At 38.1% G+C, this 22,439-nt stretch overlaps 1 protein-coding gene across 1 annotated transcript in view; it reads left to right on the top strand.

Annotated features, from left to right (window-relative positions):
- The first annotated feature begins 896 nt into the window (after positions 1 to 896).
- LRRK2 (leucine rich repeat kinase 2) overlaps positions 897 to 22,439 on the top strand; it is a 64,339-nt gene continuing 42,796 nt past the window's right edge. The window contains exons 1-12 of the mRNA XM_032688374.1: positions 897 to 1,099; positions 1,205 to 1,290; positions 5,477 to 5,583; positions 8,789 to 8,877; positions 10,143 to 10,277; positions 11,837 to 11,971; positions 15,198 to 15,329; positions 17,816 to 17,935; positions 19,052 to 19,176; positions 19,715 to 19,794; positions 20,592 to 20,698; positions 22,304 to 22,433. Coding sequence (XP_032544265.1) covers positions 934 to 1,099; positions 1,205 to 1,290; positions 5,477 to 5,583; positions 8,789 to 8,877; positions 10,143 to 10,277; positions 11,837 to 11,971; positions 15,198 to 15,329; positions 17,816 to 17,935; positions 19,052 to 19,176; positions 19,715 to 19,794; positions 20,592 to 20,698; positions 22,304 to 22,433 — 1,412 coding nt within the window. The 5' untranslated portion in view covers positions 897 to 933. The remainder of the gene's footprint in view (positions 1,100 to 1,204; positions 1,291 to 5,476; positions 5,584 to 8,788; positions 8,878 to 10,142; positions 10,278 to 11,836; positions 11,972 to 15,197; positions 15,330 to 17,815; positions 17,936 to 19,051; positions 19,177 to 19,714; positions 19,795 to 20,591; positions 20,699 to 22,303; positions 22,434 to 22,439) is intronic.

The raw sequence follows: 22,439 nt of genomic DNA, 5'->3' as shown, positions 1-22,439 counted from the left end.
TGGGGTCACAAGTCCTGCCAGCAAACCTGCTCCAGCATGGGCTCCTCTCTCCACAGGTCCTGACAGAAGCCTGACCCTGCATGGGCTTCCCATAGCATCACAACCTTCTTCAGGAATCTTCCTGCTCTGGCATGGGGTCTTCCCTGGGCTGCAGGGAGAAAGCGTGCCTCATCATGGGGTCTTCCCTGGGCTGCAGGGGGACAGCCTGCCTCCCCATGCGGTATCCCCTGGGCTGCAGGAAAATCTCTGCTCTGGTGCCTAGAGCACTTCCTCACGGGTCCTCTGCACTGACCTCGGTGCGTGAAGAAGACCGGGTATGTTCCTGTCACATATTCTCACTCCTCTCTTCCAGCTGCTATTGTGCAGACTTTAGGAAGAATAGATCAAGCATATGTGAAGCAATGAACATACGCAGGGAGAGAACCACCTCAATTCCAAGCAGCAATCCCTCAAATCTCAGCTTATCGATACCGCCAACAGTCCGGACGCTTTCATAGAGGGTATGTGCACTGCTGGGCGGACCCCGGGGTCCGGCTCGGCAGCTCTATTGGGCCGCTGTCTCGTCAGTCACCGGGAAGGGGGAGCTGTCGGCGGCTCTGTTCTCTTTGCCGGGCGCTTGCGCGATTCCCGCGGGCGTTTCCCGGGGGGCGCGCGCTCTGCCCGCGGGGCCGGCCCTGGGCCGCTGCCGTGTCCATGGAGCGGCGCCGTGGGAGGGGCCGGAGGCCGCGGCAGGGGCGGCTCGGCGGGGCCGGGTGACGGCGCTGCGGGCGCTGCAGAGCGGGACAGGCCCGCACCGCCCAGCCCAGCCCAGCCCAGCCCAGCCCAGCCCAGCCCAGCCCAGCCCAGCCCAGCCCAGCCCAGCCCAGCCTAGCCCAGCCCAGCCCAGCCGCGTCCCCGCGGACGGGCGGATGGGGTGAGGGCAGCGGCTCGGCCATGGCCAGCAGCGGCCCCGAGGAGGAGGAGGCGGCGGCGGCGGCGGGGGAGGAACAAGCCCTGAGGAAGCTGGTCGTCCGGCTCCAGAACGTCCAGGAGAGGAAGCGGCTGGAGACGCTGGTGCAGACCCTGAGCGACCTGCTGGAGCTGGCGGCCCGGCAGAGCGGTGAGCGCCCTGCCCTGCCCTGCCCTGCCCTGCCCGGTCCCGCCGAGTGCCGCCCGCCCGGCCGCCGCTGGTCTCTAACGCGATCTGTCTGTCTGTCCCCCACAGCTCCCCGGCTCTTCAGCGGCAAAAACGTCCACGTGCCCGTGCTGCTGGTGGTGGATCTGTACCCGGGAGCGGCGGGCGTGCAGCAGGTCAGGACCGGGCAGGGCGAGGGCCGGGGACGCTCCGCAGGATGCGCCGAGCGCTTCGGCCCCTTCCCGGGTTAGAAGTTGTTGTTCCGCTTGTTGATTTCTCCTTAACTTGCTTTCTCATGGGCCGCTTCTTGAAGTGTTGTGATCTGTAGAAGGGCGCTGTCACCGCTGGCATTTAAAGGGACCAAGTGCTCCAGGTCTTTGCAGACGCCACTTGGCTGCGTCTCTGTTTAAACTGCAAAAGGAGGCGAAGTAGAAAATAAAAATTAAGCGATGTGAATACTGTGTACTGTAGGCTTCTGAATTACCAAGAATGTTATCTAATATAACATTGACGTGTCAATATTGAATTTTGCCATGGTTAGACAAAGTTCCAAAAAGCAGAATTTTACAATATGTATTCATGTATGTGCAGCCCTATCCTAGAGACTTGTACTAGCCCAGCTTTTTAAAGGGAGGAGAGAATCTTTTAGCTAAGAGTAGGTTCTGCAGTTTAAGGTTCTGCCTGCTCCTGTAACTCAGCACTGGCCCATTTGGATTAGGTGTGGCACTTGCACGATTTTATGTTGTACTTATGGTACAGCTGCCAAACTTGTCATACAAAACAACTCCGTCCTGGCAAGCATTTATTAAATTTCTGACTATGATATGTTTAGAGGATGTTTATAAACTCCAGGCTTCTTTGCAACTCTTTTTTTTTTTATTATTATTATTAAGCCCATTTGTATGGTAACAGTATTTTTTAACATGTTTTGTTTTTTCAGTTCACCTAGGAGGCAAAACATAAATTACATTGCAAATGCCTCTTAAATATTTTTGTTTGGTTGGTTTTTTTTTTCTAATAGACCTTAGGTCAAGGTCAAAAGCTCAAAATTCAGATTAAAATATGAAGCTGTGTTTGTGTAGTGGTTAATCTGGAATAACAGTGATTTGAGGTTTTCTTTTGAGACTAAATATTTGTGCAGTGTCTGGAGTTTTTACTTATTTTACTATTCAATTGTCAGGTTGTTAAGAAATACAGAAAAATGAATCAGCAGTTATTTTCAAGATAAAGCATATTATATATATAGCAATTTACAAAACCTCTGCCCAGAAGTTTAGACTAGGAAGTAAAACATATGAAATCCAACCACACCAAGCAGTAGGTGTGAAATGACAGCACAAGACTCTCAGAATTGCATAAGGAAGATAGTGATTGTTTAATTTACGTTTTAACTGTGTTGAAATACCTCATTCCAAATTAATGCATTTAAAATTTATTATAATCTTCTATCTGCCTACATTTGCAGTCAAACAGTGTTTCAGTTTAGAAGTTCTGGCGCTCCTTTGCATTACTGTCTTGTATTGGAGTATGAAATTCATTGCCAGTGCAAAGCTCAAATCCTGTTCCTCATAAAAGGTCTTAGGCAACTCTTCCTTCACATTCAGTTCTGCTATTTACAAACATTCACAATATGTTAGCAGAGCTCTGTCTTCTTGCTTCATTCACTGCTATTTGTTTACAGTCTTTGTGAATACACAATTCTCACTTTACAGCAGTGATGAAGTAATGAGGTCCTGATTACAGTGAAGTCTCTTTGCACTACCTATGAATTTTCATTGAATAAATGAATTAAACAACCTCTTTTGCTTTCAGCATTGTAAAAAAATTGTCTCACATAAGAGAATAAAAGCAGTAAGAGACAGACCTGAAGCGAGAATTTTCTTTACCTACCCTCCTTAACTAGTTACAAAGCATAAGGTGGTGCTGCTGCTCCACTGACTTGTACAAAGTAGGTTTCCATAGCAGATCAATATTGCAATTACTAGTGCAAGTCAGACTGCAGGCATAAACCCTGCAAGCTTCTTCAGAAGTAGGAAGGTACTGGTCTGGAAAGTCAGTGGTGCTTGAAAGTAAAATAGGCGTCCTTAAGTAAATATGGTTGTTTTCTGCAGTTGCTTTGGCAATGACTGGAGCAGCTTAGAAACTCTACAGCAAAATAAGAGTACACTTGAGTAAAGAGCAGTCAACAGAGCTTTATTGTCTCACATAGAAGGGGTGACCTAATGTAGTATAAATTCATTGCGTGCTAGTAACAGAAGGGGGCTGATTTAAAAATAAAGAGTTTCAGTGCTGCCACCAAGTGTTTCTGTGGGACCTGTTTAAGTGTTTATAAGGACATCTTTATTTACTTTTCCCTCCTTCCCTGTAACCTTTAGGATTTCTATTATTTAAAAGACTCTGGCTTTCTTACATAGTTATTGAACAGCTAATAAGTTCTCTGTTATCTCAGGTTGTGATTGTAATATTGAAAAATAGACTACATATCAGCAGGGCAGATGTTTCCATTGGTCTTCTCTAGATCCACCATTTTTATAGTTGTCAATAGTTGTGAGTCCTAACAATCCAAATAAAAATGTTCAACGGGAATATGAATTTCATCAGAAACAGTTTTAATACAAAAAGGAATCTTCTAAAGTTATTAAGCAAGTTTTCATCAGTTAGGATGTCCAGAAGTGGGACACTTTTAAAAAAAAATCTTTTCTAAGAAACACACAGTTTGTGAATTAATAGTCACCTCTACAATGTTTCTGAGATTTGTACCTGACTGACTGTCACTGATAGACTTTTATCTTGGGGAGGACTGCTGCTTGGCAAGACTATTTGTTGTAGCTACATTTAGTCAGGGCTCAGTTATGCAGACTAGCCCTGTCATCCTGAATGTCCATAGTACATGTAGAGCAAGCCAGCTTGCTTTCCAAGGAAGCAAAGAGCATGGAAATTGGCTTGTGGTAAAGATCAGTCTGTAGGCATTAAGATTGCAATTTGACTCTGCAAATCTGAACTCAAACAGAAACAAAACTACTGCAGATAGCATGAGCATAGCCCATGTAAACAAGTACGTAAAAGACAAAAGCAGAATTCTGATTCCCAGGGAGCTACATCAGCTTTTTCCTACTCTCCAAAGCTGTCAGCTGTCTAGATTGAAGCCTCTGCTGTTCCTTTGGGTGACTCTACACTACCAAACCTGTAATTCCATGTCTCTAGTCTTACTGATTGCAGGGTTAGGGATCATGCACTTTCTGTGAACTTCACTGTTAAACTCTTTGAAGGTAGCCATTTACATTCCTGTTGTTGGCTGTCCCGTCTTTACTCCTTTGCTTTACATAACTCTTCAGTGGAAAACTGATCCAGTTACACATATAGTTTTTGTGCCATACTTATCTTCTGTTTTGACCCTATTCTTAAAGTACACAGGCCTGCTTCCACCTTTTTATTTATTTATTTATATGATCAAGGAAGCTTTTATGCCTTATTATAATTCTTCTTTGTAAAATCTGCTTCGTCTTGGCTTTTGACATTTCACTACTTCTCTTTCAATACAGAGCAGATTTCTTGCTCATCAGTTAATTATTTGCACAGATTTTGCTTACTGTGTCCTCACTGCAGCCCATTCGATCATATCAACCTGTAGGCATTCATAAGGCAGCAGCTTTCTCCAATACAGAAGATCAGAGAGGAACATTTTTAGGTTTGGCATTATTTACAGATGTTTGAAAGTCAAAGAATTTGCATAGAATGAAACATGTAGTTATTAGGAACAAATATATTGGGATTAGTATTATTTCATTCCTTATGAACTCAAAATTTCCACTGCCTTCATTACATTTTGAAAGCACACAGTATTGATGATTGATAGCAAGCATATGAAATATGTGCTATTGTTTATGTATCTCATCCCTATTTAAAACATTGAACACCTTTAAAAACCTATACTTTATCCTTATAATTTGCAATTAAATAGCAAATTCTTATGGAAACTCACATTCTTCAATAAAGGTGGACCTGTAATAGTGCAGAGCTCTTTCCTAGCCTGTGATGACGTACCATGGATTCCATCATATTTTCTGTCTGTCAGCATCTCATATAACTGTGTTCCCTTTATCCTAAAGCAGTGCTGAAGCAGATTGAAAGTGGTGTCTTCCTACAAGCAATGCATTCAGAATCATTATCTTCTATGTTTTACCTCCGTCTTTCAACTTTTGATGCCGTTTGTCTTGTCTTGTGTCAATTAATTTTCCCGTAGGGCTTTAGCTAGGTAACTTTTCAAAACAACTGTCTTCCAAAAGTCAAGAATATTAGAAGATAACGTTTAAATTCCAAGCAGAGTATCTATTCTAAAATAGCTGCATTTTCATTTTACAGATGGGCTGGTCTCTTCTTTGTAAATTAATAGAAATTTGTCCAAGCACTCTACAGAACCTAGCTCCTAAGGATGTTGGGAAGGACTGGGAAGTCCTGGGTGTCCACCAGTAAGTATTTTGTATGCAAAGAGTCTGTCAGAATGCTTGATTATTGAGGCAGCATATATATATGCAATGAAATGTGTTTATATATCGTTATTACATCAGCTTCTTTTTTTGTCAGTTTCTTCAGCCTTCAGAATGGGAAAGTCACTCAAGCAGGGACCTTATCTGTGTATATAAATACTTGATGGACAAAGTAAAGGAGACTGTGCCAGGCTTTTCTTAATGACACTCAGTGACAGAATGAGAAGCAATGAGACCAAATTGAAATACAGGAAATTCCACTTAAACATAAAAAAAAACCCCCAAACAACCTTTTTGACAGATGCAGTATTGCCTGGATGGTTGTGTGTGTTCTTTCCAAATGTGAGGAATTGTATCCACAAGCCTAAAGTAGGCTTTGTCACACCTAATATTATTGTTTAAAAATCAAGTATTTAAACTGATTGCCTGAACTACTTGTGAAGTCAGTGGACATAATAACCTTTGTAAGGGATGATTTGTTCCATCTTTTTGTTAAATTATCCTGGAGAAAATTGTGGTTTGGACTTGCTCTTTTCTGTCCTTTAACTGTCAAGGGAAGCCTAAGCAAGTGGTTTCTGGATGTTTGTGGTTAGATGGGATGAAAACCCACATAGTTTAGCTGAGTGGTTGTCCAATAGCACAAATGCTGATTGTAGGTGTAGGTACGATACAAATGGGGGTTATTTTGGGCCTTGGTTTGATGTTCTCTACTTGGACAGATTGCTTCCTTCAGGGCTGATAATGACAGCAAGCTGCAGCCTTATAACCAAGTGAACACACCTCTCCAGTCTTCACCAGACCCTTCCTTGGATAGGATAGCATGAAGATGCATTTTGGCTTCTTGGGGTTTTGTTTATTTGTTTGTTTTCTAGTGGCTAGAATACATGGTTGGTAAGGGGATGAACTCCCTTGAAAGATGTGTTGGCAGTTTTTGTTGGAAAGTAAAAGCCATTTGGGTTGCTTTTCATGAGCAAGAAATAACTGAGCTGAAGCTGTACAAGCTAGTTATAATTTCTTTGAGAGCTTAAACGCTTGTTAATTGACTGAAAGTTATTCTGAAAGCTGGAGATATTGCTGTTCATTCTCAGGTCCCGGAAAAATTACATTTTGAGGGCTGATCTTTCCCAAAGCCTCTTCAGAGCCTGCACAGTGCATGTGGTTGAACAAAGCATCCTTGTCAAACTTCACTGAAGATCTGATGTACACAATACCTTCCCACTACCAGTTTTTGCCAACTGTGTATCCCTGTCTGACATGTTGACAGTTTTACTGCTGTGGAGAAACTTATTCTTAGTGGGGGAGTGGGCTCAGGTGTTTCTGTCAGTGCTAAAGGCAGAGCAAGCCAGCTAAATTATATCTCATGTTCCCAGTGCATGGATTGGACCAGAACTGTAGTGAAACAACACCACAAAGAATATGTGCTGTTTGCAGCAAGGCAGGAAACAGTTATGATAGAGAAGAAAAGGTCATTTTTTTTTTCAAGAGATTTTACCTTTTGTGTGTGTGACTGTTTTAGGAGAATAGAAATTTTAAACTAGAAGAACTGTTTCTTTCTTGTGTCTCAGCTATGATTATTGCAGTCATGTTTACAAACAGTAGTTTGCTATTGGTTTAGGTGTTCTTGACAGACAATGCAATAAATAATTAAATAGTTGCTGTCACTTGAAGAGAAAGGAAGGAAATTCCTTTTAGTGTATTTGCATCCTTTCTACAAGTTTAAAGAGACTTCCTGTTTTGTAATCTCTTATGTTAAACTCTCATACAGTAAAAGAGTTTAGAGAATTTTACATCCTCCTTCTTAGTTATACTTGAAATGGGAGGGTATATGCAGGGAATTTTCTAAAGATAAAGGATGTTAAATCTCCCATCAGATTTTGCCTTTTGTGTCTCCTTTGGTCATCATAACTACCACACTAGTGCTACAACAGAGGAGAGATAAACTAGCAACATCATAGTATGAGGGGAAAACAGTGACACATTAATTCCAGCTTATAAAATTAGACTTCAGCAAGACAAACATCATTGCCAGAGTTGGGGAGTGAAATTAGAATGAAACTTTAAGTGCTGTTTATGCTCTTCAAGGCAGATCAAGATTATGAACTGAAGTATCATGAAGTACTGCACAATCCATTTTTATTAAATATGATATATACGACTCACATTTGAAGTTTATTAATATTGCAGTTCTCTAAAATAATGAAAACTAAAAAAAAGTTTCTTTAGGTGGTTTTTGTGTGTGTGTGTGTAAATCTGTTTTTATTTAGTTTTTAATTATATGGTCTCTTTTTTTTCCCCTTCTTTTGAGATATGCTTCGTTCAGTGTGAAAGCTAATCTCACTGTTGCTCTTGTAACATTAAAAATTTTTTGAAAAAATATTGACTTTGCTTTTAAAATTTTATTTATTGAAGAGGTGTTACTGATTTTTGGTCACTGTTTTACAGGTGGTAGTTTGAGCAAAATATGTTAAAAATATCAATTGAATTTTAGGTGCCCAGTTTGATACATGCCCTGACTTTTGCAGTACTTGGCATTGTTTGTCTCTCTCTGTTTAACAAGTCAACTGTGGTTGGCTGTGCTGCAGCATTTCTGAGGTTTATGTTCGTGAGTGTCAGGCACAGAAAGCAGGGCGTGTGAAATCAGCAGTGCAGGAAATGTTTCTTTTTAGTGATTTGTCCAGCATCATGTAAATGCTGTATGGTTGGATCCTTAGGTAAGGTAGAGTTCTCCAAGATGCTGTTCAAGTTCTTTAACTGGGAAACTGCTACTTCACTTCCAACCAATCCATGATTGTTCACTGTAACTGAGCTCTTGCTACAAACAGAGCAGTGCTGTACTGTCCACATCCCAGTGCTCTGTAGAATAACCACCTCATGGATGACACTTGTCCACTGTACAATTAATTTATAACTACCTGAAAATGAAAATAAATTTAAAAAATTATACAGAATTATTTTAATGAAGTATGATCATAGTTAAAATTTCAACATTATTTCATTGCTAACTTAAAAAAATATAAATCGAAATAAAAGTTTTTTTAAAAAATTAATTAAAAGCTTTTTAAGCTTTTGCTAATTTCTGTAATTATTTCTGGATTTATGTAAATGTTAGATTAAAAAATTGTATATGTTAATGTTTCTTTAACCATAACTCTTTCCCCCCCCTTTTTTTTTTGTTTTTAATTTTTAGGCAGATTCTTAAAATGCTTACAATCCACAAAGGAAATACAAATCTTGCTGTAATAGGACTAAAAGCATTAAATCTACTCCTCATGTCAGGTATTGTGTGTTTTACTTTCCTAGTTTGTCTAAGCCTTTAAAACACAGAACTGTGATATAAAGTGTGTGACATGTCAGACCAGAATTTCCTCTCTGTTTATTCCATGAAATCGCTTGTCATTTGTACTTGTATACAAAATACAAAGTACTGTTTTGCACCTTTTTTACCCAGTTAAGTGTGATTTCAAGACTGTGAAGAACATGACCGATTAGTTATTGATTAGAACTTGTTATTAGCACAGACACAAATACTTGCTGTTAACTACTTAAGTAAAATAAATAAGAGCGTTTTCTTACCAAAGTACAAATTTGGTGACATTCTGACTTACTTCCTTTAGCACTGGCTACTACTTTTGAAAACAGTAAATTATCTCTGACTTTTCTGTTTTTCTGCTCTGCAGAGAGAGACCCAATCTTACCATTCTTGATCTTCTGTTGTAATTAAAGAGACAACCTAAGGGAGAGATTCTGCTCATTTTATTCAAGCGAGCATATAATATTATGTGATACAGATCTTGTTATAAAGCATTACAATAATTAATAATAACAATAATAATAGCAAAATCTGGCTATTGATGAGTTAACTGTAGTCTTTTAATTGTGAGATATTGAAAAGGGTCTGGCTGCAGCTGAAACACTGAAACAGGCATTATGCATGTTGTTACTGCTGTAGTTTGAAAATTGTCATGAAATGGATCTTTTTGCCTACACGTGCTATAGAGTTAATATTTTTTCAAAATTTTTTTAATATTATAAGAGCAACAGTGAGTTTGGCTTTTCAGTCCAGTTTCAGCCAACAAAGAGGGTGAGAGTGATACAGATGGACTGATTTCATGGTTCACTGTAGTTGACATGCACATTTCAAATCCCGTATTGTTTTCCTCACAGTGCAGTCCTACCCCCTTTCTTCCATCAGCTTTACTTAGTGAAACTTCTTAGCTGCAAAAGAGGGGGGGTCGATGGGTTAATTTTATACCAGTTTAGAGAGGTGAACTGGCTCATTGAAGAGTCAGAGAAGTACCAAAGCAGTGCAAGGTGGGAGCAAGAGTGGAGAGGGGAAACTGTCTTTTTGACAATAAAGTTTTAGAACATCAGTTCTGTTGTAAAATACTGCCTTAAAAGATAACTTTGTCATGGGTTATGGATTTGAACAGGTGAATTTTAAGGACAGTATTACAGAATTTTAGATTTTAATGGTTAAGTACAGTGCTTCAATGAAAGTTGAGAACTAATCAATGCAACATGTCGTCTCTTCTGCTATTCAGACATAATTGCTTTCCTGCTCTTGGAAGAAGAGGTGGATGTCTTTTCCTTGGTATTTAATGCCATGCACACCTTCCCTAAAAATGAAGAGGTCCAGCAACATGGATGTAAAGCATTACACAAACTTTTTGAGAAAGGTATTTATATCTGGTAGTTTATCAAGTTAGAAAAATGTATGGATTGGGAGAGGATGGCAAACGTTGAAATGCACTAAATGAATTTTTGCATTCTAAATTGGTTTGTGTATTATGTGTGTTCTTTAAATGAGTTAACACAAAACAGACTTTCCAAGCAATATCACAAATTTACTAAATTAGAGCAATGAATATAACATCTTTTTAAAAAATCAAAATGTGTCTTTATTTCTGACCCTAGATTTAACTGAAAAGCGAGGATTCAACACTGTTCAGTAACACTGGGATAAAGAGTAGTGACATTTGGTTTTAATTCTCAAACCCAGGATTTAAAACAGGACTGAGTATTTAAAGACTGGTAAATTTTAGTAACATGTGAACAGTTCTAAAATCAAGCAAAATATTTGTACTTTAAAAAATACTTGGTTCTGCTTTTGATCATGATAATGCTAAAAGATGATTGTGTATCCTTATGATATTCCTCTGTTTATTCTGAAAAATGAAGGCACCATGTATTGAATTTCTGCAGAATTCTCAGAAACTGTGTGTGTAATGGCCAGCAGTCCCCTTGTATTGTCTGAATTGAGTTTCTTGTTTCACAATAGAGGGAAATGCCATCACGTGCTGTACTCCTTTGTTTCAAAGATAGTCTCCAGTCCTTCAGATTGGTTCTTTTTGGCACCATTTTGTATTGCTTTTTCTAAGTTTTTGTCCCACACATGTGTGCTTGGAATTATCTTCAGTGTTCCTTCCCCTCTTCCACTCTCCCTAAACACTTTCGTCCTGCTGTGTTTTCTCTTCAGCCTCCATAAAAGGCTGACTGTGTTAGATTTTGTGTGCCTGTTTTTTGTAAGTGGCTGATTTTTACAGATCTGCCTGGTCTTTTCTACTTCTGTGACACCTTGTCACAGTATAATGTGGATATTTGCCTAGCCTTAGCTTGAACCAGACTCAGAAAATGATCCTGCTTATGAAATTTAAAAGGTGCTCTTTCTCAGCCTGGGTCAGTCCCCTTATCTGGCTCATTGCACAGCCATGCAGTTATGTCAGTGTGAATAACAGGGGCCAAGAATGGAAAAACCTGAAGCCATTAAAGTAACATACTACTGAAGCACGACTGAAGCCTTTTGGGAAGAAGTCCATTATCAAAAAAAATTTGAGAAATTAAATAAAATCATGGAGTATGAAAAATGACATTCCATCAATTTTTTTTCACTGTATGCTTAGCTTTTCCCTCACTTACATACTGTCTTGGTTTGGAATATCGGATGTTCGTTCCATGAAAAAAGGTAGAAGACTTTTTCTAAAGTACTGATTCACAAGGTAGCATTTAAAAGTCAGGACTCAGTCATATGAAGTGTAGGTTAAAAAGAGGACTTTATAAAGTAGTTCAGTTTTTAGTAAAAGGAATTGTGCAAGATGGTGTGTATGGAGAGTACCTTACTTTTGGTGAAACACAAAAAATAAATATAAGGAAACTTGATAAAAACAATTGTCTTTTCTCATTAATCATTTCCTCTTATTTCCTCAAAACACACTGTATCTCTTGTTTTTCAATTTAGTTCCAGAAGAGCAGCTGACTGAATTTGTGGAAAGCAAAGATCATACGATCATACTGAAAGTATTTAAAGAGTTTCCAGAGAAAGAAGAGGTGATTCTTCCTGCACTTTATTCATTACATTCCTTAGCTGGTCCACGTAAGTGTATTATTAGAAGTTATTTTCAATTCCTCATCTCCCAGAGCATGCATCAGCTCACATTGTCTGTGCTTTTAAACAGTAATCTTTGTGATTGCAAAAAATCGGTGAGAACTGGTTGGGAGTTGCCAGACAAGTCACTTTTCTGTTTTCTTTGGGAAATTCCTTTTTTTTCCATGGGATGTTTTTTATATTTAACCATTAAAACAGATATCTCTCATAAATAACAGACAAATACTTTCTTCTACCTGGAGTAAGTAGTAACAGAGATGCTTATCATGATTGTAGAGACTGAAGTTTAAGATCCTGCCCTGTCATCTTTTAATACTTGAAAAGTAAGATATGTTTATTGACAAAATAAATCTTCAGTGAGTTTGAGTAACAGGTAAAGAACGCTTTTGGCAAAGTCTGTTCCACAAGGGGAAAATTACCTGGACAAATTCAATGACCAGGCCTGGGAAAAGGTATCTGAGCTCAGACACCTGCTCTGATCATTCAGTGGTGGCTGCAATGTCAACCATTGGTAGCACTATGCACATGACAGTCTTAAAGTGTCCTCAGGTGTTGTGCAGTAAGACTGGAAGAAAATGTCTTTGTTATGTTTTGCCTCTGATAACAGCAGTCCCTATTTCTGGGCAGAATTGGATCCTGTGAAGTGTACGTGATTTGCGTCAATTTGTTAACAGCAATTTGATCTTGTTGACACAGAGGCAGTTTTTGTCAGCTTCCTGCTGGTAGTCACATTTTTGAGAAGCATAGAGCAGAGTTCTGCTCTCCATGTCTTTCATGAAGTACATAATATTGTGCCTCCTGCAAATGTTTTTCCTTACAAAGCCTTGCTCATACATCCTGTTTGGCTTTGTAGCAACTGTCTTGGCCCTGTGGATGCCACTAAACAAGAACCACATTTCATCAGACCCACATTTCATCAGACTCCAAGATAATTAGTTTCTGTTTCTCAAACTTCTTGCTGTTCCAATCTGTGTTTAAAAAGTTAGGTATTTTGTGAGTTAGAAATAATTTTACCCTAGCCCAGAAGTTATTGTTGTTTTCTGGGAAAGAAGATGCCAGATTTTAAGTGCTTTTCAAAACAGTAAATAAAAGTAACAATTGAAGGGCATGAAAAAGACCTCTGTAAAGTAGATATTTAGTACTCTCATTTCTAATATGAAAGATTGAAAGTAGCCAGAGAAACAAAGACAGCTTGCACATGAATGTGCAAAGCAAACATTCATACTCTTGGTTTGTGGCATCCCACAAAAACTCAACGAAAAATATTTCTTTAAGGCCACAATGGAGAAGTTAATTCACTGGAAGTACACACTGTAACTTATGCAGTAGTAAAACATCTCCCCACACCCCGAAATTCCAAAAGAGTACCTCACTATGCCTTCTTTCACTACTACATACATAAACTTTGTCCCAGCTTACGTGCCTTGAGAAATTGAAGGGTAAGAGTTTGTTCCAGTGTGGTACAAGAACTCTTTTAAATCTTAGTAGCCTTGATGGCATGAGAAAATTTCTTTGCTGCTGACTGTCCTCCAAAGTCTGTAGTGGAGTGATGGGTGACAGAATGTTAGCCATCTAAATGATAGGCATAGGGAACCAGCCAGGCTTCTCCTCTTTTTCGCAGGGAGGAGAAAGAGGCACCTCAAGAGGACATTTACCTAACCCTAAACAGGCTGTATGTTACAGCTGGGATGATACACTGTACGGAGTGCTCAGATCTTTTCATCACTTATTGGGAGAACCTAAATTACCACGTTCTGGTGGTTAAGATTAAACTAAATCTGTTCCACCTCCTTTTCTCTAACTTGTTCTGGGAAATGGTGACTCCCTGCAAATGTACCATTGCTTGACTCTTACAGAATTTAAACATTCATTTCATTTTACTCCCTTTGTAGTAATAAGTTTTGGAATCTTCTAAATGTTTTAATATGTTCATAATTGTCACCTGCGAAATTATATTTTACTGTGAAGTGATGAAATACTGTGGAATATACCTTTAAAAAGGTGATTTCAGTTGAGAATGACATGATAAATCACTGTCATATTAAAGCATTGTGAAAGGTACCTTCCTTCACTATCAAATAGAATGCTTCAGAAGTGCTTCCTTCTCAGCTTGCTTTTTCACCTTGAAGGTTATCATTATTTAATATTGAGAGATATATTATTTTGAAGATCTTTAAAAAGACTAATTATCTTTAATAATACAGTTGTGAATATTTTTCTCATGTTGCATCCAGGAAAACCAAGCTGTTGAAAGAACAATTAAGAAAGTTTATAGACCTCAGCAGAATAATGCTAGCTGCCTTGGAGTCAGTGACAGGACTCCTTTTCATTCATTGGGGTCAAGATTTTGGCCAAGTTTTTTTGGGTTCATAGTCTTCTCATGTCTCCCTGAGTAGACATACTACAAGGATGTTTTCATACACTGTGTTTTAACTACCATGATGCTATTTTGTCTTGAAGTAATACATACAGGATCTCTCTGTCCTCAGTAGGACTGGATACATTCTGTCTTTGTACTGGCTCGTGATTATCCTGTTGGTTTCTGTATCTGGCTTGAGTAATAAGCAGTAAATAGGTTGAGAGTGACCAAGCACTGACACAGTTTTCTTGGAGGGGTTGTGAAATTGCCATCCTTGGAGATACTCAGAAGCCATCTGGCTGTGGTCCTGGGCAACCTGCTCTAGGTGGCCTTGCTTGAGCACATGGATGGTACAAGGTGACCTTTAGAGTTACCTTCCAACATCAATCCTTCTGTGATTCTGTGAAATACAGGATTTGCAGTGACTTTCAAAATATTGCAGGAACAGTAGATGAAAATTTCTGTACCCTCAGTACACAATAGGTGAACAGTAGAATTAATTTAAATTAAAATAATTCTTTTTTTTGAAGAAAAAAGTTACATAAGATTAGTTGTGAGGAGGTTCCTGTTACATGGCCTGATATAGAATAGAAGAAATCCATAAATGTTAATACAAACTTTGACCTTAATGAATTATTTCCAGATGTTCATGGTTATTAATATCTTCTCTGGCAATACCAAGAAATAAAGCCACTTTTCTCTCAAGTTGCAAGGCAAAAACTGAAACATAGTTGCAGTTTTCTACATAAATCATTTAACTAGGTCTGAATTATAACTAAGGTCTGAATTAGAATCCAATCAACTTTTTTTTTTTTTTTTAATTAAGAAGCTATTTTTATTTGTTTCTTTCTTTAGCCAGCAATGTTGAAGTGCTCATGTCTGGAGATGTTCGCTGCTACAATGTTATAGTGGAAATGATGGAAAGTTTCCCCAACAGTGAAACAGTTCAGGAAGTGAGTTGCTGTTTGTTGCACAAGCTTACTTTAGGTAAGTTCACAAAGTTGTTTATAGTCAGCTTATTCTGTGTAAGAGTTGGAGTTTAATGGCAGCATTACAGGCAACAAGGCTACTAATATTTCAGTTAATCCTCAGGGTGGTGTATAGATCCATGTCTCTAATGATGTAACTGAGGTAACACTGGCCACAGTCAATATGGTATCCTTTTGTGTTAAACATTAGTTAACAATCAGAAGATGCCATAAACGACTCAAGTGGAGGGGAAGTAAAGAGGCAAAAAAGGGAGAGAATATAAGAATAGGAAATCAGCAGATCCCATTCTGTATAAAGTTACTGTAGAAAGGAAGAAAGTTACTTCTGGATTTCTTTTTTTGAAGTGGAAATGCTGAATGTGTGGGAAAACTGGTGCTACAGAATTACCTGGAAGGTGTTCTTCAAGTCTGTATTTTTCCTTCTGGCAGTGTATTTATTTTCAGAGACCTGTGCTGCATTCCTGACAGTGATGGTGCCTGTCTTGGGGCCCCCTGTGCTGCAGCAGTGAAAGAACCACTGGGTCCTGGACTTGCCTTAAGTACTTTGGTTGTCTGGGCTTACATGGGCTTGTGTCACATCAAGAAAAATTATGCCAGTGGCAAAATATTATGCCTCTTAGCAACTCTGTACTCTCACTTGTGAATGTAATAAAGTGATCTGAGCAGTTGCCAAGAACCACGTAATAGGAAGTTCAAATAGGAATAAATATGTTTTCCCCCCTGCTGCATGCAAAACCACTGTGAGCAGCTGCCTGAGCAGCCCTCACTCCACGACTGGTTCTTCATCAAGGACTCGGCCAAGGTCTTTCTCATAAGTCAGACTTCCCAATTCTTGCAGGTGGTGGCCTGACGCTATTGCAGATGGTGGTACCAGTGCATGACTCCCCTTAAGCAAGTTAGTCTCATCCTTTCACCATCTGTTTCTGCTTTTTTGTGCAGATATTGTAGAAAATACAGATCAGACTTAAGTGCAACCCAGAGCAACTTCCAGTTCCCCTTCAGAAAGCCAAATACAATTTTCAAGGAAATGTGGTGGCTATTCAGGTGGTATTTGCAGGGTTTTTTTGGCAAGAGGTGATGCTGCCCTTGACTAGTTTCCTGTGCCAGGCTAACTGAAGATAGGCAGGGAAACCAAGCACTTGTGGGGACACAGCAACTTGGTTGACATACCTTGGTCTTTCCCTGTTTTCAGCCTGTTTTTAATCACACATCTGTCATGTGTTTATACTGACCAACAAGTGAGAGTGGCAGAAAAGCAGCCACAAGATCCATTTCTTCTTTCAGTGAACAGATGCCCCTTATCTTAATAAAGAACAACTTTAGGAGAGTTATGGAAGAGGTGTCCACAGCATCACATAGTTAGGGAAAGAGGTGTGAAATTGCTAAGTGCTCCTGGAAATAGTCCAGAAGATTTCCATCTAGCCAGTGTGAATTCTCGAATTTTTCTGGTGGACACTGTCTTCCTAAACCCTTGTTAACTGGCAGTGAAATGGTAAAGTCAGCATCTACCAGCTTCTTAAATCACCATCACTCAGTTTTGCTAAGCTGGTAATGACTATCCTAGATTTGACTCTCTTTGGAATTTTAACTGGCTGATACCTGTTTGACCAGCCACAAGTCCAACAGAATTACTCATCAATTAGCCTAAGACTATTAAATTTTTTTGGTAAGTAATGCATTTACACAAACATACCATTTCCATTAAAATACAGTAGGAAACAGCAATGCTGATATAACATGACCACGCTACTGATCTTTCACATTGCTAGTGTGATTTTCATTTTGCTAATGAAGATTTAAACAAAACTGAATATCAAAATAGAAACTATAGCTATCAAATTATATTTGAGTGTTGCTCTGGTTTTTTATGCATGATACATGTTTTTACAACAAACATGGAAGATATTTTATTTTGCTTGCTTTTTGGAGAGTTCCTTATATTCAGCCTATAACAGAATACTGTACAACAGGTAATAGTAGTTATGTTTTATATATATTTATCATCAAAAGGTAGTGCTTTCTGCTATTCCAGAATGTATGTATTTATAATGCTGACCTTGACCTATTTAATGAGGAGGGCTAAAACAGAGAGTAAACCACAGTTAAATGACTTGCTTCATAGGATAAATCAAATCACTGTAAGAATTCAGGACCAGGACTGCATTTCCTTCCTGGCAGGAAGTCTGCAAGTGATACACTAACTGTATTTTTCTTATTTTGATGACAATGTGTACTTCATTTTGCATTAAACCTCTATCTTTTGTAAAAAAAATAGAAACAAAAACGTCAAAAAGAACCTAGGTCCCAACTGTTTTTTGTCCTTGACCTGTTCTTTCCACAAATAAAATGTCGTGTTGAACCCTGTAATAAGAAGCACAGTGTTTGCTACAAAGTTTGTGCATTGTGTGCCAAGAAATTTATGTTAAATGCATGTAAAGCTCTAGAAATGTGTTTATATTCATTTAATATATTATGTGTTTTCAGGAAATTTTTTCAACATCCTTGTGTTACATAAGGTTCCAGAAGTCATTGTGAAGACTGTTGCAGCATATCCTGAAAATGCAAAGTTACAAGCTGCAGCTCTCAGTTGTTTAGCTCTTCTAAGTGAGTAAATCTCTGTACTTTTAGTTTTTTCATTCTGGTAGTTTCCTGTAATAATTTAAACTCCATTTCTTTAACACGAAAGCCTCAGGCAAGATAGGTTTCACAGAGCTAGATTTCCTACATGCTTACTGTTTGTTGTTTTACTTTGAGAAGGCTGTGTTCATATCATATGCCCAACATCTTCACAGTGTTCAGAGCTGGTAAGTTGTGTTGACAGATCTGAACAAAACAAACTGTTTATTCCTAGGCAAATATTGAATAATCCCTAGTTAACATAAAATCTCTAGTAATAGTAACACTGATTTGGTGCTGTGTTTGCCGGGTATGATAGCACTCATGTTGTGGCAGTTGATAGCAACACAAAATCAGTCCTTGTGCTTGCATTCTGAAATCAATTAAAAGATTTAAACTTTTCCTTGAGTACACTTCAGGTATTATTTTGAAACAGAGGTTAGATAGTGGCAAAAAGCTAAGAATCTGATCCTTAGTCTTTGACTAATTGTCCCATACAAAAGTCAGTAGAAATTCTGTTTAAGAGTCCCCAGAATAGCAAAGATTAGAAATCAGTACACACTCCATTATGCCTCAGATATTATGGTCAGTGTTGGTATCTTTTTCTTCCCTTAAATGCTGAGAAAATCACAGGTATGAAATGATTTATTTTAAATTCCCTTGCACTTTCTGGGATAAGATATTTCTCTCTTATCAACTACAATTTGCATTTTGTTTTTTAATGGCATTCCTTCAGAGTGCTGATGGCTCTGTAATAAGTGGATACCTGCAAATGGTTCACAGTTATATTCTGCGTTTGTGGTATTCTGTATGTAAATACACGGGGAAAAAAAGTACATGCAGGTTTTTTCAGCCAAAGCCTTGACTGATCCATAACTATGCGACTCATTTACTTCACTAAAGTTTTTTCTCCCTTTATAAAGACATTTTTCAAATCTGTCATAGAGCTTATGTCAAAAGACTTCTCCGTTCCCAGAAAAGGCTTATCTTCCCACTGATTTTTGCACTTTGGCAGCATGAGCACCTCCATGACTACAGGAAGGTTTAACCATAAGTGTTTTGTTTTCACAGTAAGAATTTATTGTAAATATTTTATATTTCAAGCTGAAACAATATTCTTAAACCGGGACTTGGAGGAAAGAAAAGAAGAGGAGGAGGAAGAAAAATTATGCTGGTTGGAAGCATGTTACAGAGCGTTAGAACTGCACCGAAAAAATACAGATGTGCTGGTGAGAGTTTCTGGATGATGGGAGTATGGGAAGACTACGTTATATATTGAATAAAATGTTTAGCAACATCCTTTTCTCACATATATTCTCAGGCAAAAAAAGCTTTAAGAAGTGGATTAGATTTAGAATAAATCTTACCTTTCTTGCCTTTTTTATCTTTGATCGTCTTAAGAGGTTTCAGTTACTCCTTTGGATCAAATGTTGGTAGTTAAGATAAAACTTGTTACCTGAAACTTTGGCCATGCAAAGATTATTGTTTACATGCCTCCTGTGTGTCCAGCAGCCAAATACAGGCCCATCAGCAGAAGAATTAGTTTTGGCCTAAAATAGGTATCAAAATGAAAATCAAATAATGAGAATGTGGCACATGTTTGTAACTCAGGCCTATTCCAGCTCTATACATTTTGTTCTGTTTCTACATAAAGCACCTGATACCTTTGTTTTGGACTGAAAAGCAGTCAAACTATTTAAGTTTTTTCATATGTCTTAATCTTCTAAAGGTATATTTTCTTAATATTTTTTCTCTGTTTATATTTAGGAGGCTGCATGCTGGGCTTTGAAAAATCTGTTTCTATATCAACGCAACCTTCATGAGAAGATTGGAGATGGAGATGATCAGTCAGTGTTATCTTGAACTGGATTTTTGGAAATGAAAAAAATGAGTGCCTATTGTTAGGCAATTCGGGGGTTCATGTTTCAGTTATTTTTAGTTTTAGTTTTGTTTCCTGTTTTCTAATATATGATTAAATGCATGATGATCTACAAAGTTTCTTCAAAAGTGTGCTAACCTTGGCTCAGGCAAAACTGCTGGTGTTTTAGTAAAGATTCAAAACACAGCCTATTAGAACTAATTTTTACAGTTTACAAGGAATTTTGTCTTCAGTTGCAACAAGGATAAAGAATGTAAGAATTGGGAAGGTAGACAAGATTAAGATATCTAGCAGGTAAGGAGTGTGGAAAAGCAGTGCTCTTTTCCACAAATCAGATGAAAGGGCATTGTAGAGGGAATGGTGTCTCATCAGGTAGAATGTAGGCATGGATAAGACACAGATTTCCATTTTACTTTTTTTTTTTTTTTTTTTTTTTACTTTTTACATTTTCCATTTTACTTTTTTTCTCAGAGTTGCTTAAAATTTTAGTCATTCAATTTTTAGTAAGCCTATTTTTACCCCTTTCTGGCCCTCAAGTCACTTGGAAAGCATGATTCCAAGTGAAATCAGTGAGGTTCAGGCTAGACAAAGTTGCGTACATTACAAAGGGCTTTCTGTCAACTGTTGCTCTGGTAACATATTAGAAGCCAAGAACAATCATCTGAAAAGTTCATTATGTCGCATAATACCTTTTCAGGATACTGCAATTTTGAAGTAACTTCTGTGATGCAGTCAATGTGCAGTGATATTTTTTCTCTCTGAAAGGTTCCCAGTAGACAGAGCAGTGATGCTCTCCATGCTGATGCACTCCTCTTCAAAAGAAGTGTTTCAGGCAGCTGCCAGTACCTTGGCAATTCTGTCACAACAAAATGGTAAGGGACTTTCATTATCTTTACTTTCTAATTCAGCAGAAAGTTATTGCATTTATATTAAAGAGAATTTAGTGTGCTGTTGAATGAATACAATATTCCCTGTGATTAGACTATTACGCTGTTGTGTTCAGTAGGAAGTTTGTTCCTTGCTTTGAAAAAGCTGTTGTTGGCTAGTATCAAAAAGTATGTGGAAGTAAAGAGTTCTCTGCTGGTTCATGTGTTGCAATTGCTACTTTTTGGAGCAGGAGACATGAGAAGAGTGTGTTCTCTCTGTATGCTTGTTTAAATATTTATTGTATGTTTGAATTTCGTCACGAGCAGCATTTGTTGAAAATCACGTGAATAAGGAATACAGCCCAACAAATACCATCTTCTTGCCTATCGTGGGAGATTTGAACAGTCCTGTGGACTTCAGTGAATCAAATTGTGTAGAAAGTTAAGCATGTGCATGACAGTTTTCAAGATGGCTTTAGTCCTGATTGTGTCCCTAACATGGTTTCCTAACTTTTTTCGGTTTGCAGACCCCCTCAAAATTTTTCAGTGGAGATGTGGACCCCTGGGTAGAGTATTTAAGCCTATTAAGACAGTTGGCCTGCTTTTATTAGCAGAATCCTTTGAAATGGTTATGGACCTCAAGTGGTTTGCAGACTGCACATTGAAAACCACTGGCTAGATAGGAAGAAAAAGCCTAGCAGTTAATTTCCATTTTCTAGGTGAGAAAGCACTGTTTTATCACTAGTTTACTGAGCCATCCACATAAAACCTAACACTTAAAAGGTTTTATAGTTATTTATGAGATCAATATCTATCTGTATTGAGAACTAGATCTCATAAATGTATGCATACTATTATCATATAGCAGGTACATATACATGTTACTGACAAGCGGGCCTCTGATTCCTTTTGGAAATCTAAAGCAAGTTTTTCTTTTGTCTTTTTTTATTATTCCTTTTTTACCCCTAAATGAATGTGCTTACAGCAGAAATGATAAAGAAGCTTAGTAAAATGCTCTGTTGATTGAACTAACCATTTGAAATTAATGTACTGGACTGGGAATAACAAGATTTGGTGGTAGTTACTATGATAATTTAGAATGTTTTTATAGTGTTCTGATTTGTGTTGGTTAGCTATGACATGTGCTTGGATATTTGAATTTTAAAAAATGAATTAACAAAGTCAATTGAGTGAAATAATTTCATTTTTGAAGCTTTATTATGGAAGTTTGAAGGTTTTTTCAAAGTTTTAAATTATAGCTTTCCTACATGATCACAGAGTGCAATTACAAGGGAAAAGTATAAGAATAAACATTTTTGAAAATAAAAGTGGTCATACATATTCTCCTTCCAATATGCTAACTTTATGTATGTAAAAATAGCAGATGTATAGAAACTTATTAGATGATTGGGAATTACAATCTGCTTGAACTGTGCAAACAGAAGTCAACTTCAGCTCAAATTGTTTCCCATTCTAATTTACACTATAATATGTGTGTTTGGTGAGGGGAAAAATTGAAAAAAATTAGGGGAAAAAAGCAGTTCTGTTGGTTTTGAGAACTGTACATAAAGAAAGATTTACTTATAGGATGCTTGCTATTTTGTGTTGTAGTAAATATTAGGAAGACACTTCTGGCAAAAGGCATACATATGAATGTTTTGGATATAATGAGGAAACATCCAAATTCTCCTGAAGTAGTTGAAAGTGCCTGCAGGATTCTCAATTGTGTTTTCGAAGGAAGGTAATA

This window comes from Chiroxiphia lanceolata, chromosome 5 (assembly GCF_009829145.1).
Source record: "Chiroxiphia lanceolata isolate bChiLan1 chromosome 5, bChiLan1.pri, whole genome shotgun sequence".
In the NCBI taxonomy this organism is placed as follows: Eukaryota; Metazoa; Chordata; class Aves; order Passeriformes; family Pipridae; genus Chiroxiphia; species Chiroxiphia lanceolata.
The sequence above is the reverse complement of the archived record's forward strand: the minus strand, read 5'-3'. Positions and strand labels throughout refer to the sequence as shown.